This window comes from Mustelus asterias, chromosome 2 (assembly GCF_964213995.1).
Source record: "Mustelus asterias chromosome 2, sMusAst1.hap1.1, whole genome shotgun sequence".
NCBI lineage: Eukaryota > Metazoa > Chordata > Chondrichthyes > Carcharhiniformes > Triakidae > Mustelus > Mustelus asterias.
The window spans coordinates 98,202,689-98,219,734 of record NC_135802.1 but is presented as its reverse complement, the minus strand read 5'-3'; the positions used below and the strand labels follow the sequence as shown (position 1 = coordinate 98,219,734).

General features: G+C 44.3%; 1 protein-coding gene across 8 annotated transcripts in view; it reads left to right on the top strand.

The window, feature by feature from the left end:
- LOC144510005 (zinc finger protein 385D-like) overlaps positions 1-17,046 on the top strand; it is a 388,192-nt gene that overhangs the window by 70,692 nt on the left and 300,454 nt on the right. For all 8 annotated transcript variants that reach the window (XM_078239174.1, XM_078239134.1, XM_078239165.1 and 5 more), the window contains exon 2: positions 5,188-5,330. In XM_078239174.1, the coding sequence (XP_078095300.1) occupies positions 5,188-5,330 (143 nt within the window). The remainder of the gene's footprint in view (positions 1-5,187; positions 5,331-17,046) is intronic.

The following is a 17,046-nucleotide window of genomic DNA, read 5'->3' as shown; positions in this document are numbered from 1 at the left end:
ACAGGCTGCATTTCTGGTCAGTGTGGTGCTGATGAGCATTTCAGTCTGAGGAAGAGGTAATCTGCCCTTGTCTAAAATCCACCCCCATGTAATCACATAAAACCAATCTGATTTTCTGAAAGGGAAATCATGTTTGACTATTTTTTGAGGATTTTTGAGGGCGGCATGGTAGCACAGTGGTTAGCACTGCTGCTTCACAGCGCCAGGGACCCAGGTTCGATTACCGGCTTGGGTCACTGTCTGTGTGGAGTTTGCATGTTCTCCCCGTGTCTGCGTGGGTTTCCTCTGGTGCTCGGGTTTCCTCCCACATTCTGAAAGATGTGCTGGTTAGGTGCATTAGCCTGAACGGGCGCCAGATTGTGGTGACTAGGGGAATTTCACAGTAACTTCCTTGTGACTAAGAAATAAATAAACTTTACTTTTTACTTTATTTTACTTGTGGGGTAGGTAAAGAGGAACCAGTCGAGTTCCCAGGTGCCCCGAATCTGAAGGGCTTTCCATCCAAGGTGGACATTTCTAACTTTTCCAGTTTCCCACCCTGCTCTGACCAGTGCATGCCACCCTAAAAATTGAGACTGGATAGGCAAAGTCCATTAAGTGGCCACTTAAGGGCCTTAAATGGGGCAAGAATGGGTTTGCCACCCAAGGTCCTGTCCACCCCAATATATAATTGCGACTGGGTCAGGGTGGGTGGGATCCCACAGGGAGTCCCATCTATGAAAGGTTATGTCCGCCCCTCACTTCAGAACCCACCAGAGGGAGCGAGCGTGAAATTCTGGCCCTGATCCTGCTGACATGTGATATGCTCCTCACCATGTACTAACCCATCCATCTGTCTTGGCAGCCTCACCAAGGTGTGTGTTTCTGAGCTGGTGCATAAGATTTGTGTGGTAATGTTTAACCAGAGTACCAGATCGCCTGTGAGGACCCCTTTACCTTCCCCAGTATCAGTCCCTGCATGATTCTTGGTCAACCTGTGAGAAATAAATGACATAAATCGGAACTGACAAGGGGAAAGGGTTCAAAGTCACCATTGTAAAGATGATCATTTTTCCAGTTACTGGTGACATCAGGTCAACATGATTGAGTGCCATGTACAATGTAGATGATGATATTTAATCCTGTCACCAGGTATCTGTGAAACAGACATCTTTCCATCTCCAACTGCCTTTCCACAACCATTCTGCCTCCTTCTCTGCAGCAGTCTGTGGTGAACCATTGTTGGTTCCCACTAGGTAGTGCTGAGCCATGGTCTGGCCAGTACTAGGAGTCTGTATATATGTTACTGTTGGGGTTAGGGTTGGGCTGTTCTACCTGTTAATATAGTTGTTATGGTACACCCCAGTGGGCTCCGCCTCCTGGGAGAGGTATAAAGGTCACTGCTCTGCCTGGTGACCCTTTAGTCTGGGATCGTGTACTGTATATAGAAGCTCTGTTATTGTTGTCAATAAAAGCCTTTATTTCCCGAGTACATCACGCCTCTCGTGTGTTATATCGCGCATCACAGTCAAGGGATGGAACTTTCCGATGTTTCCTGCTGGTGGCATCTTCCAGTCCCGCCGAAGGTGACCCCGTCATGGCAGGTTCCCCGGCACTGAAATGGGTGAGCACACAACTCCATAGACATTAGTGGAAGATCCCAATGGTGCCACCTCCGCCTCCAGGAAACATGCCATGGTGGAGCCGGAAAATCCTGCCCAAGGTGGTGATGACTGGAGAGTTACCCCTGAGTTTCTGCTTCTCCCTGGAATTCTGCACTATCCGATAGAAAGGATACCTGTAATAAATGGATTGTGTGGAGAGGATGCAATAACAACATTGACAGAAGGTGACTGTGAGGGATGGATCTGAGATTGCACTAAGATGAGGGTGAGGGCTAATATGCTGATTGGAGGAATGAGTTGCGTTGATCTGAAGAGTGCTGTGGAGGGGAGGGGAGTGAAATCAGAGTGAGGACGTTTGCACTTGAACGTGGCATGCCACCCGCCTTCCCTTTCCTGCTGAGGTCATTTAAACCCATTGCATCAGTGTACCCAGGATTGCAGGACCACACTCCTGCTGCTCACTTCGTTGGAGCCTGCTTGCTCTCTCAGCCTGACCCCTTCTTCCCATCGGCCAGGCTCTTTGTGCCCATAGCATTACCTCAAGGGGTGTCTCTGGGAGACTGGTGATTGGAAGGGAGTGGGCAGGCCAGGAGGAAGAGGTTGGTGTGGAAAGAGGAGGGAGGTCAACCCTCCAATGTTGGACTCTTTCAGTGATGTCCCTTTCTCTGTCCTGACAACTGTTGAATGAATCAATTTTGATCTCAGGCTGGCTGCTGTGAAATGTTCAGGCTTGTGAAACCTGGGAGACCTGGTGTTAATGTCATGGCTGAGGTTTTAAAAAAAATCACTGCAGTGTCCTTTCCACTATCGTTTTTCTTCTCAATCTGCTTGCAGCCTCTCATGCTGCGAGCTGATCTGAAGATTATAATCTGTCTCAGTAATTCTAACTAGATCTAGTTCCTTGCAGCATATTATTACCTGTTTCCCCCCTGTTTTGTTAAGGACACTGTGCAATGTTGTACAGACAGTTTACTTCATTTTTAATAGACACTCCTCTCACTTCAGTTTTAACCATTTTTTACCTGGAATGTTCTTTTCCAAAGTTATTCATAGAATCCCTACAGTGCAGAAGGAGGCCATTCGGCCCATCGAGTCTGAACGACCACAATCCCACCCAGCCCTCATCTCCGTAACCTCATGTATTTACCCTGCTAATCCCCCTGACACTAAGTGGCAATTCGGCACGGCCAATCCACCTAACCTGCACACCTTTGGAGTGTGGGAGGAAATCGGAGCACCCGAGGAAACCCATGCAGGCACAGGGAGAACGTGCAGCCTCCGCACAAACAGTGACCCGAGCTGGGAATCGAACTCGGGTCCCTGGCGCTGTGAGGCAGCAGTGCTAACCACTGTGCTGCCCTATCATCAGAGAGGAAAAGTGTGTCAGAGAAATCAACTTTCTTTTAGGAGCGCTAGCAGTAAAAAGAAATAGAACAGAGGATTTGCAAAAGTTATGAGGAGCTTTGACAAATAACCAGAAGGAACATTTGCTGGAGGAGCCGGGAAACAATTGTTATTTTCTGCACATTCCCAGAGCATTGAAAAGGAAACTGTGCTCTTGGCTTTTGGCACAAGTAATTCTCAGCTGAAGTACTCCCTACCAAGAAAGTCTATAAAGACAAAACAATTGCAAAGCATGCCTTTTCTGTTTACTTGGATCAAAAGCGACCCCATGGAAAACTGTCATGTTGAGTCTCCTGGCCACAAAAGATTTACTCAATGTACTCCGATCAAGAATGCATTTAGACTGTCCCTCGTTGATCTTCACTGATCTGAGAAACAACCCTGGAAAAGGAAAATCAGAAGCTGATTCACCTTGACCTGCTCTTTCACCCACCTTCTACAAGCTGTATATCAAATAGCTTTAGCACAAGCAACAATGTGGGGATAAAGCCAGGCAGAAGTGTATCAGGAGATGCAGCTGATCAGCTGAGATCACAGAAAATGTCATTGATTAAAAATTTCACAATCTGAACAGCAATTGTAACAGTTGATATAATAATGCAAGATAAACATGTTTAATGTTGCAAACAATTCAAACATTGCAATGTTATTTCCATTTGGATGTGAGTTATGGCGGGGGCGGGGGGGGGGGGGAGGGGGGGAAGAGTGAGAACAATGCCCTTTGACCTGCAGCATCTTGGTTTAAATCCAGCTCAAGACTTATGGATCAAAACCTGTTTGCATTGCCAGCTGGAAGCATTCTCAGCGAAATGAGATTGGGCAGCCTCAACACAATTACCAATAGACATGAGACTGCAGCACCAAACCGACAATAATTCAGCAGCACTAACGGACATTTAATTGGCAGTTTTATTCAGAGAGGCCACAAGAATGTATGGTGTGGGAAATGGAAATGTGATTCTGGTACAGAAGAACTCCTGAGGTTAAGACAGGTTGCTGGGCAAAAGAGCTTTAGCTTTACTTCATATCCAAACTTTCTGATACTGGACCTCAGAGTGCTTAATGCTGCATTTTGTGCCCAAAACAGAACAGATAGTCCATTGGTAACATTCATATTCCTATAAAACATGAATGCCTTCTCTTCCCTGTGTCCCACATAAATGTGCTTCCAGTCAGTACTCAATGAGCTACCTGTCTGAATATGCATCAAACCTGTTTTGACAAATGTATTTTCCAATCGAAACAATTATTGCAGTGATACTGAATGCAGTTATACTGTCACAAGAAGCCTTGTATTCTATTTATACTAAACAGAATCACTAGGAGTGGAAAAAAAGTGAGGTCTGCTGGCCAAATTGTGGTCGTACATCTGAGCCATGTGTTGCGGTGTTAAATATTCCCATCACATTTCAATTTTAATATCTCTTGGAAAGCAACCAGCGGCTTTTACAGTCCAGTGCGTGCATCCCAGAAATGGATGTTGTTAACTTAGTTATATATTTTTTCCTTAAAACCATTCCTTTGACTCACTTAGTTTTCAATTAATATTAAAGGAATATAATTTGGAAAATAATTGAAACCACAGCATTATTTAGGTCGGTAGCCATTTTATATTCTTGGCAGCTGATGGAGAGTGCCTTGTGGCAAGAAGCAAACAAATTTATGGGTTTGCAGTGGTTTGTAAACACGCTGCTGCTCATCAGTATGTATTGTGATTTCCTGCTCATTTGCATACTTTTCCCACAGACTGTAAAAGCTCATTTCAATTGGACGATCAGAGACTTGGAATTGCTCCTACTTTCAGGTTTTGAGCTCACCCCAGGGTAGTGAGCAGCCTGTGTAGCTTTATCAGCAGAGATCAGCTTGTCTGTCAGTATACCTCGAATGAATTACGCTCCTCTGAGCACAACCATCCAAAATATTTTATTTTCCTCTGGTCCATGGATTAATCAGCAATGGACATCTGTCTGTGCTATTATTCATTTTCTGGTGTTGGTGATAACTGCAGCAGGATTGTCGTGGTGCACTTTTTGAAGTGGGTAGCTGAAACAGTTCCTTAAGCTTCCCACCCCCTCCTCTCCCAGTTTTGGCTGCTGTCTTTCGTCTGACAAGGAATGCAAAAGCAACATAACACAAGCACACGCTAAAATAAATGTTGACTTATTTCTCTTCTCTACAGGCGGCACATGCCAAAGCAATGCGCTTCCTGCCTTAATACGGCCGCCAGTCCCAGCTATGCAGCCGGCCTTGGATATTAAACCATTTCTTCCATTCCCACTGGACTCTGCTGCTGCGGTCAGCCTATTCCCCAATTTCAATGCGGTGAGTTCTTTGTTTCTATTCTCTATTGTTGATCAGAGGCTACCTTTGACCGGGGCTGTGAAAATATCCCAGTGCTGACTTTAATATTTCAGAAAGAGAAAGCAATGATACCAGTGCGTGATGGGCCCTTCAGAATCTGTCCGATGCAAATAATGTGATGTTCGTAGACTGTTTAGAATTCGACTTTGTGATAAAGCTACATCCCAGTTAACTTGAGTGCAAGCTCCACTTGGTACAGCTGTGGCTGCTGCAGAACCTGTTTTCAGTTGTTCTGGAGTGTTTGGGTGTAGCATATAAAGCATTGTCAATTCGTATATGAAACAACTTTTTTTTACTTTTTACTAAAATTGTTCTCTACTAAATAAATAGTTTTGGAATCTCAATACATATTATGCACAAACATTTCAGAAAGAGAAAATAGTGTATTGTGCTTTGAATCACTGAGTATCAAAATTTAGCAAATTGTAAAACAAGCAGATGCTTTGCAACATATTGCAGCTGTTAGACTGAGTTTTTATGGCTCTTTAGTACAAAAACAAGGAAGATAATTATCAATTTATTGACATATTGTCTGTCAATAATACTAATACATCCTGGAACCAACTGGAAATATAATATTTTAGATCTGGTAATGTGTAATAAGACAAAATTAATAAATAACCGCAAAGTAAAAGATTCTCTAGATAAGAATGTTCATAACATAATCAAATTTCACATTGTGTTGAGAAATTTGGGTCTGAAGCTAGTGTCTTACATTTAAATATAGGCATGGGTCAAAGACAGCGTTGACTAAAGTGAAATTGGAAAATAGATTAAGAGGTAAGGCAGTAAAGAAGCAACTCTCAAGAAAAATAAATTACATTGAGAAAGAAAGACCCTACAGGAAGGCTCTTCTTGTTATCTGTGCTAAATAAGGAAGTTGAGGATGATATCAAATTGAAATAAATGATGTACAATACTGCAAAGATTAGTGATAGGCCAGAAATTAGGAATATTTTAGAATTCAGCAAGGAATGGCTAAAAGAAAAGATATAGGGCGAAATTCTTTGGCCTCCCTGCGGCATGTTTCTTGGCGATGGAGAAGGCAGTATGCCACTGGGAAACTTGCAGTGGGGTTGCGCCATCAGTGGGAAGAACCAGACGATTTCGCCCCTAGAAGGAGAAATTTAAGTATGAGAGAAAGGTAGCAAGAAATAAAAAAAACATACAATAAAAGCTTGTACAAGCAAACAAAATAGTAAAGGATTAGTGACAGTGAGTATTGGTTCCTTAAAGGGTGAGGCTGGGGAATTAATAATGGGAAAGAAGGAAATAGCAGAGACTTTGAACAGATATTTTGTCTGCCTTCACAGTGGAAGAAATAAAAATCATCCCAAGAACCTGCAAAGAGATATAGATAGATCAAATGAGTGGGCAGGTGGCGAATGATATGGGGAACTGAAAGGCTTTCCACTTTGATTTGATTATTTTTGTCACATGTATTAGTATACATGTATTAGTATCACATGTATTAGTATACATGCGACTGGGCGGCATGGTAGCACAGTGCTTAGCACTGTTGCTTCACAGCTCCAGGGACCTGGGTTCGATTCCCAGCTTGGGTCACTGTCTGTGTGGAGTTTGCACATTCTCCTCGTGTCTGCGTGGGTTTCCTCCGGGTGCTCTGGTTTCCTCCCACAGTCCAAAGATGTGTGGGTTAGGTTGATTGACCATGCTAAAAAAAAATTGCCCTTAGTGTCCTGAGATGCGTAGGTTAGAGGGGTTAGTGGGTAAATATGTAGGAATATGGGGGTAGGGCCTGGGTGGGATTGTGGTCGGTGCAGACTCGATGGGCCGAATGGCCTCTTTCTGTACTGTAGGGTTTCTATGATTCTTTCTATACAGTGAAAAGTATTGTTTCTTGCGTGCTATAGAGACAAAGCATACCGTACATAGGGGAGGCAGGGAGAGAGTGCAGTATGTAGTGTTACAGTCACAGCTAGTGTGTTGAGAAAGATCAACTTAATGTGAGGTAGGTCTATTCAAAAGCCTGATGGCAGCAGGGAAGAAGCTGTTCTTGAGTCGGTTGGTATGCGTCCTCAGACTTTTGTATCTTTTTCCCGACAGGAGAAAGTGGAAGAGAGTATGTCTGGGGTGCATGGGGTCCTTGATTATGCTGGCTGCCTTTCCGAGGCAGCGGGAAGTGTAAACGGTGTCAATGGATGGGAGGCTGGCTTGAGTGATGGATTGGGCTTCATTCATGACCCTTTGTAGTTTATTGTGTTCTTGGACAGAGCTGGAGCCATACCAAGCTGTGGTACAACCAGAAAGAATGCTTTCTATGGTGCATCTGAGGAAGTTGGTGAGAGTCGTAGCTGACATGCCGGATTTCCTTAGTCTCCAGAGAAAGTGGCGGGGTTGGTGGGCTTTCTTAACAAGTGTCTGCATGGAGGGACCAGGACAGGTTATTGGCGATCTGGACACCTAAAACCTTGAAGCTCTTGACCATTCCTACTTGGTCCCCATTGACATAGACAGGGGCATGTCCTCCACTACGCTTCCTGAAGGTGATGACTATCTCCTTCCTTCTGTTGACATTAAGGGAGAGATTATTGTCGTCGCACCAGTTCACCAGATTCTCTATCTCTTTCCTGTACTATGTCTCGTGATTGTTTGAGATCCGACCCACAACGATGGTGTCATCAACAAAATTGAATTGGAGGGGATTTTGTCCATACAGTTAGAAGTGTATAAGGAGTTTAGTAAAGGGCTGAGGACACAGCCTTGCGGAGCACCAGTGTTGAGGATGATTGTGGAGGAGGCGTTGTCACCTGTCCTTACTGACTCCGGTCTGTGGGTTAGGAAGTCAAGGATCCAGTTGCAGAGGGAGGAGCCGAGCCCCAGGCCACAAAGTTTGGGGATGAGTTTCGTAGGAATAATGGTGTTGAAGGCTAAGCTGTAGTCTATATATAGGAGTCTGACATAGATGTCTTTGTTATCTACGTGTTCCAGGGTTGAGTGCAGGGCCAGGGAGATGGCGTCTGCTGTGGAGCCGTTGCGATGATAGGCGAACTGTAGTGGATCCAGGCAGTCTAGGAGGCAGGAATTGATTTGTGCCATGACTAAACTTTTGAAACATTTCAAATGATGGATGTCAGAGCCACCAAATGATAGTCATTAAGACATGCTGCCTGGCTTTTCTTTGGTACTGGGATGATGGGTCATCTTCTTGAAGCAGGTAGGGACCTCAGATTGGTATAAAAAGAGGTTGACGATATCTGCAACTACCCCAGCCAACTGGTCTGTGGTCGTCCGGGTACTCCACCTAGGCCAGTTGCTTTCCATGGTTTGACTTTTAAGAGGGCTGCTCTGACATCCGCAATGGTGACCTTGGATACAGATTCATCCGAGGCTTATGGGATGGAGGGCGTGCTCTTGCTCTTGCTCAAAATGGGCATAGAATGCATTGTGCTCATCGGGGAGGGGTGCATTGGAGCCAGCGAGTTTTTGGCAGGTAGAACAGAAAAGCAGAATGTTATGTAATAGGAGAGACTGCATAATATTGCCTCACAGAGGGATCTGGGAGTACTTGAACATGAATCATAAAAAGTTAGCATGCAAATACAGCAGGTTATTAGGAAAGCAACTGGAATGTTGACCTTTATTGCAAGGGGGGATAGAGCATAAGGGTGGAATTTTATGGCCCCATTGCGGCGGGAGTTGGGCTGTAAAATGTGGTGAGCTGTTCAAATGTCCATTGGATCCCACCAGTGTGAAATTCTGCCCTAGAAGTGGGAAGTCTTCAATTGTGTAGGGTATTGGTGAAACCACATATGGATTAATGTGTATACTTTTTGTCTCCCTACTTACGGAAGAATATACTTGTATAGGAAGCAGTTCAGAGAAAGTTCATTAGGCTGATTCTTAATCATAGAAACCCTACAGTGCAGAAGGAGGCCATTCGGCCCATCGAGTCTGCACCGACCACAATCTCACCCAGGCCCTACCCCCACATATTTTACTCGCTAATCCCTCTAACCAACGCATCCCAGGACTCTAAGGAGCAATTTTTTTAACCTGGCCAATCAACCTAACCTGCACATCTTTGGACTGTGGGAGGAAACCGGAGCACCCGGAGGAAACCCACGCAGACACGAGGAGAATATGCAAACTCCACACAGTCAGTGAGCCGAGCCGGGAATCGAACCCGGGACCCTGGAGCTGTGAAGCAGCAGTGCTAACCACTGTGCTACCGTGCCGCCCTGATTCTTGTGTTGTCTTTTGAGAAAAGTTGAGCAGATTAGGCCAATGCACATTGGAGTTTAGAAGAATGAGATGTGATCTTATCGAAGCATATAAAATTCTGAAGGGACTTGACAGTGTAAATACTGAGAGGGTGTTTCCTCCAGTGCGGGAATCTGGAACTAAGTGGCACAGTTCAAAAATTCCTCCTCCCCTTATGAGGAGGAATTTTTTCTGTGAGCGTTGATAGGCTTTGGAATTATCTTCTACAGAAAATGATGGAGACTAAGTTATTAAATATATTCGAGTAGAATTTTGATTGACAAGGATGTGAAGGGTTATGGAGCCAGCAAAAAGTGATGTTAAGGCCACAATCTGATCAGCCATGAACATATTGAATAGACGAGCAGACTCGATGAACTGGATGATCTTCCCCTGCTCCTATTTCGTATGATCTTATGCTCTTATAATAGTTTCACCACACCATTCTTTGGCATATTATCAATGTGCATGTCAGAGTCGATGTCTTGAATTTTTTGTGAGGGAAATATTGGTGAGGCTATTAGCGCACTTTGTTGTTAAAGTGTGAACTGAAAAGTAACTTCTGGAGCAAGTACATGAGCAAGTTAATATTGAAAGTTGCTGTCTAGGAGCTTTGTGATAATAGTGCCTTGCCAAGAAACTCAGCTGTGAAACATATGGAAAAGTGTGAGGTTGCAGCACTTATGTTATATATACCCACTCATCTCACCAGTTAAAGCTATAATTTGTTCATTCCAGCGTAAGTACATTTTTAATGGTTTGATAAGTTGTGATTCCTCCCAAGAAACCTCATAGACCATGAAAATGTCTTACACATATGTCATGTTTTTATTTCAGATTTTAATTGTTGTTAGAGATTTTGAAAAATAAAAACGTCAATATTTTTATAACATTTCTATTATTATCTTATCTTACTCTCTCAATCCCATCTTTCTTTCCTCCCTTTATTTCACCATGTCTGTACAGTTTAATATTGAATTAATTTGTCTAACTTGCACCTCCTTGTTTGGACATTGTGCTCTTGTTAACCAGTTTTCAATGAAAGAAAGAGGAAACAAGCATTTGCATTTATTAAGTATTTTACATGACTTCGGGACATGCAAAAATGCTTTACAGCCAATGAAGTACTTTTGCAGTGTACTCGCAGTTATAATGTGAGGAAACAAGCAGCAAATTTGTGCACAGAAAGCTCCCACAACTAGCATTGTGATAACAACCAGAAAATCATAGAATCATAGAATCCCTAGAGTTCAGAAGGAGGTCATTTGGCCCATCAGGTCTGCACTGATTCTGACAGAGCATCCCTGTAATCCCATGTATTTACCCTGCTAATCCCCCTAACCTTCACATCTTTGGACACTAATGGGCAATTTAGCCTGGCCCAACCCCTAACCTGCACCACACAGACATGGGGAGACTGAGCAAACTCCACACAGTCACCCAAAGCTGAAATTGAATCCAGGTCCCTGGCGTTGTGCGGCAGCAATGCTGACCACTGTGCTACCATGTCACTCCTTTTAGTTAGCTGTATTGATTGAGGGATATATATTGGCCAGGACAAGAATGAAACCAACTTGCATTTATATAGCATTTTTAACTTGGTAAGAAATCCCACAAATCAAATATGATACTGAGCCATAGAGGAGCTGTTAGAGCAGATGCCCAAAAGCTTGCCAAAGAGGCATACTGTGGTGGACATCTTGAAGGATAAAAGAGAGTTAAAGAGGCAGAGAGGGATCATAGAATGATAGAAACCCTACAGTGTAGAAGGAAGCCATTCGGCCCATCGAGTCTGCACCGACCATCCCACCTCGGCCAATCAACCTAACGCGCATATCTTTGGAATGTGGGAGGAATTCCAGAAGTTAGGATGTTGGAGGCATGTTGACCAAGGCTGGATAATTAAATTTGGCAGCATGCAAGAGGCCAGAGGTGGAGGACTATGGATAAGATGAACAGTTTAAGTTTATTTATTAGTCACAAGTAAGGCTTACATTAACACTGTAATGAAGTTGATTGGAGGAGGTTACAGAGATATGATGGGGCGAGGCCATCAAAGAATTTGAAAACAATCGAGGTGTTGCTTAACTGGGAAGCAGTGTAATTGATCTGTGGGCACTGGGGTGATAGTGAATGAGATGTGGTGCAAATGAGACAGACGGGAGAGGTTTGGGTGGCCTCAAGTTTATGGAAAGTAGAATGTTGGAGTGTGTTGGAATAATCAAGTCTACAGGTAACAAGAGTGTTTCAACAGCAGATGAACTGAGGTATCGGCAAAGTTAGGCAGAGATATAAATAAGTGGACTTCGTGTTGGCATTGATATGAAGTTGGAAGCTCATCTTGCGAACAGTCTGGTTCAGCATTGGGCATTGTCAGGAGAAGGGATGGAGTAAAGAGCAAGGGAACAGAGTTGGGAGTGGGCACCAAAGACAACAACTTCAGTTCTCCCAATGTTCTTTCAGAGGAAGCTTGGTCACATCCAGTACTGGATGTAAGATAAATGGTCTGAGAATTTAACAACAGTAGAAGAATCGAGGGAGGTGGTGGTGAGATAGTGTTGGGCATCATGAGCACACACGCAAAAACTAATGCTGTGAATTCAGATGATGTTACCAAGGGGTAGCATTGACATAGAACATAAAACATTACAGCGCAGTACAGGCCCTTTGGCCCGCGATGTTGCGCCGACCAGTGAAACCAATCTAAAGCCCCTCCAATCTACACTATTCCAATATCTCCATAAAGGAGTTAAAAGAGTAGAGGGTGAGGGAGAGGTTGATAGCGTTTCATCAAATCAGGTCCAGATAAAAGCTGGAATAAAGACACTTTGCCTGAATGCACGAAGCATTCGGAACAAAGTTAATGAGTTGATGGTGCAAATCAGCACAAATAGGTATGATCTAGTGGCCATTACAGAAACGTGGCTGCAGGGAGACCAGGACTGGGAGATGAATATCCAGGGGTATCAGGCATTTAGGAAGAATAGACAGGAAGGAAAAGGTGGTGGGGTAGCTCTGTTAATAAAAGATAATATCAGGGTAGTAGTGAGGGATGATATAGGCTCTAAGGAACAAAACGTGGAATCGTTATGGGTAGAGATAAGGAATAGTAGGGGGAGAAAGACACTAGTAGGCGTGGTCTATAGGCCCCCAAATAATAATGTTGAGGGGGGGAGGGCTATAAACAAGCAAATAATGGATGCGTGCAAAAACGGAACGGCAATAATCATGGGGGACTTCAACCTGCATATTGATTGGCTGACTCAAGTTGGAAGGGGTGGGATGGAGGAAGAGTTGTTAGAATGCTGTCGGGATAGTTACCTTGAACAGTATGTTACTGAACCGACGAGGGAACGAGTTATCTTAGATCTGGTAATGTGTAACGAGGTAGGTAGAATTAAGGATGTTCTTGTGAAGGACCCTCTTGGGTCAAGTGATCACAATATGGTCGAAATTCTGATACAAATGTAAGAGGAGAAAGTAGGGTCCCATACCACTGTCCTCTGTTTGAACAGAGGGAAGTACGATAGGATGAGGGCTGAATTGGTTAAGGTGGACTGGGAGAGCAGACTGGTAGGTAGGACAGCTGAGGAACAGTGGAGGATTTTTAAGGAGATCCTTTTCAGTACCCAGCAACAATATATTCTGGTGATAAAGAAGGACTGTAAGAAAAGGGATAACCAGCCGTGGATAACGAAGGAAATTAAGGAGAGTATTAAATTAAAGACCGATGCGTACAGAGTGGCCAAAAATAGTGGAGAATCGGAAGATTGGGAAAACTTTAAGAAACAACAAAGAACGACTAAGAAAGCGATAAAGGAAAGATAGGTTATGAAGCTAGGTTAGCTCTAAATATAAAAAATGATAGTAAAAGCTTTTACAAATATATAAAAAGGAATAGAGTGGCAAGAGTGAATGTTGGACCCTTGGAGGACGAGAGGGGGGATTTAATCGTGGGAAATGAGGAAATGGCTGAAACTTTAAATACGTTTTTTGTGTTGGTCTTCACAGTGGAAGACACAAATAGTTTACTGAATATTAACGATAGAGAGTTGGTAGGAGGAGAGGTACTCAATACAATTAATGTTACCAGGGAGGCAGTGCTTGGTAGACTAACGGGACTGAAGGTGGACAAGTCCCCGGGCCCAAATGGAATGCATCCCAGGGTACTGAAAGAAATGTCAGAGGTAATAGTGGATGCGTTAGTGGTTATTTATCAAAATTAGCTGGATTCTGGGGTAGTGCCGGCGGATTGGAAAACGGCTAATGTTACGCCGCTGTTTAAAAAAGGAAATAGACAAAAGGCGGGTAACTACAGGCCGGTTAGCTTAACGTCTGTAGTTGGGAAAATGCTGGAATCCATCATTAAAGAAGAAATAGCAGGCCATCTGGATAAGAATGGTTCGATTAAGCAGACGCAGCATGGATTCATGAGGGGAAAGTCGTGCTTGATGAACTTGTTGGATTTTTATGAAGATGTGACTAGTGCGGTTGACGGAGGGGAACCGGTGGATACGGTGTTTTTGGATTTCCCTAAGGCGTTTGATAAGGTGCCTCACAAAAGGTTGCTGAAGAAGATTGGGTCACACGGAGTTGGGGGTAGGGTGTTAGTGTGGATTGGGGATTGGCTATCCGACAGGAAGCAGAGAGTCGGAATAAATGGGTGCTTTTCTGGTTGGCAGATGGTAACTAGTGGCGTGCCGCAGGGATCGGTACTGGGGCCTCAACTATTTACCATTTATATAGACGATCTGGAGGAGGGGACTGAGTATAGCGTAACAAAGTTTGCAGATGACACAAAGATAAGTGGAAAAGTGAATCGTGTGGAGGGCGTAGAAGGTCTGCAGAGAGATTTGGATAGGCAGAATGAGTGGGCGAGGATCTGGCAGATGGAGTATAACGTTGACAAATGCGAGGTTATTACATAGAACATAGAACAGTACAGCACAGAACAGGCCCTTCGGCCCACGATGTTGTGCCGAGCTTTATCTGAAACCAAGATCAAGCTATCCCACTCCCTATTATCCTGGTGTGCTCCATGTGCCTATCCAATAACCGCTTAAATGTTCCTAAAGTGTCTGACTCCACTATCACTGCAGGCAGTCCATTCCACACCCCATCACTCTCTGCGTAAAGAACCTACCTCTGATATCCTTCCTGTATCTCCCACCACGAATCCTATAGTTATGCCCCCTTGTAATAGCTCCATCCACCCGAGGAAATAGTCTTTGAACGTTCACTCTATCTATCCCCTTCATCATTTTATAAACCTCTATTAAGTCTCCCCTCAGCCTCCTCCGCTCCAGAGAGAACAGCCCGAGCTCCCTCAACCTTTCCTCCTAAGACCTACCCTCCAAACCAGGCAGCATCCTGGTAAATCTCCTCTGCACTCTTTCCAGCGCTTCCACATCCTTCTTATAGTGAGGTGACCAGAACTGCACACAATATTTCAAATGTGGTCTCACCAAGGTCCTGTACAGTTGCAGCATAACCCCACGGCTCTTAAACTCCAACCCCCTGTTAATAAAAGCTAACACACTATAGCCCGCCTTCACAGCTCTATCCACTTGAGTGGCAACCTTTAGAGATCTGTGGATATGAACCCCAAGATCTCTCTGTTCCTCCACAGTCTTCAGAACCCTACCTTTGACCCTGTAATCCACATTTAAATTAGTCCTACCAAAATGAATCACCTCACATTTATCAGGGTTAAACTCCATTTGCCATTTTTCAGCCCAGCTTTGCATCCTATCTATGTCTCTTTGCAGCCTACAACAGCCCTCCACCTCATCCACTACTCCACCAATCTTGGTGTCATCAGCAAATTTACTGATCCACCCTTCAGCCCCCTCCTCTAAGTCATTAACAAAAATCACAAAGAGCAGAGGACCAAGCACTGATCCCTGCGGCACTCCGCTAGCAACCTGCCTCCAATCCGAAAATTTTCCATCCACCACCACCCTCTGTCTTCGATCAGACAGCCAGTTACCTATCCAGTCGGCCAACTTTCCCTCTATCCCACACCTCCTCACTTTCATCTTAAGCCGACCATGGGGGACCTTATCAAACGCCTTACTAAAATCCATGTATATGACATCAACTGCCCTACCTTCATCAACACACTTAGTTACCTCCTCAAAAAATTCTATCAAATTTGTGAGGCACGACTTGCCCTTCACGAATCCGTGCTGACTATTACTTTGGAGGAAATAATAGCAAATTGGATTATTATCTAAATGGAAAAAAATTACAACATGCTACTGTGCAAAGGGACCTGGGGTCCTTGTGCATGAGACGCAAAAACCCAGTCTGCAGGTGCAACAGGTGATCAAGAAGGCAAATGGGATGTTGGCCTATATTGCAAGAGGGATAGAATATAAAAGCAGAGATGTCTTGCTGCATCTGTACAGGGCATTGGTGAGGCCGCAGCTGGAATACTGTGTGCATATTGGTCCCCTTATTGGCCTTGGAGGGAGTGCAGAGAAGGTTCACCAGGTTGATATCAGAGATGAGGGGTGTTGATTATGAGGAGAGACTGAGCAGATTGGGTTTGTACTCGTTGGAATTTAGAAGGCTGAGGGGGGATCTTTTAGAGACCTATAAGATAATGAAGGGGCTGGATAGGGTAGAGGTGGAGAGATTCTTTCCACTTAGAAAGGAAGCTAGAACTAGAGGGCACAGCCTCAAAATAAAGGGGGGTCAGTTTAGGACAGAGTTGAGGAGGAACTTCTTCTCTCAGAGGGTGGTGAATCTCTGGAATTCTCTGCCCACTGAAGTGGTGGAGGCTACCTCGTTGAATATGTTTAAATCACGGATAGATGGATTCCTGATCGGTAAGGGAATTAGGGGTTATAGGGATCAGGCGGGTAAGTGGAACTGATCCACTTCAGATCAGCCATGATCTTATTGAATGGCGGGGCAGGCTCGAGGGGCTAGATGGCCTACTCCTGCTCCTATTTCTTATGTTCTTATATGTTTATCCAATAACCATTTGAATGCTCTTAATGTTGACGAGTCCACTACTGCTGCAGGCAGGGCATTCCACGCCCTTACTACTCTCTGAGTAAAGAACCTACCTCTGACATCTGTCCTATATCTATCACCCCTCAGTATGTGAATCCAATTCATGCTCCCTGTCCAGCAACACTTTGATGTTAAAATTCTCATCCTTTTCTAATCCTTTCAACGCCTAACCCCTTCTAGCACAGAATTTTACTCTCCCTCAGTGGGAGGTTTATTGAAATGGGTAGGAATTTGTGGGGTGGAAGCCCCATTGCCTTCCCCAATCATCCCAATTATGCCTGGACTGGAAAGTTCTAAGTTCAACCTTCCAGCCCAGAAACGAATTGAGCCTCTGAAGGATCACTTAAGGGCCTTATCCTGCTACTGCTAGTTTTTAAATAGTGGCAGGAGTGACTATGACATGTGGGCAGCCTGTAGATAAACCCGGAGG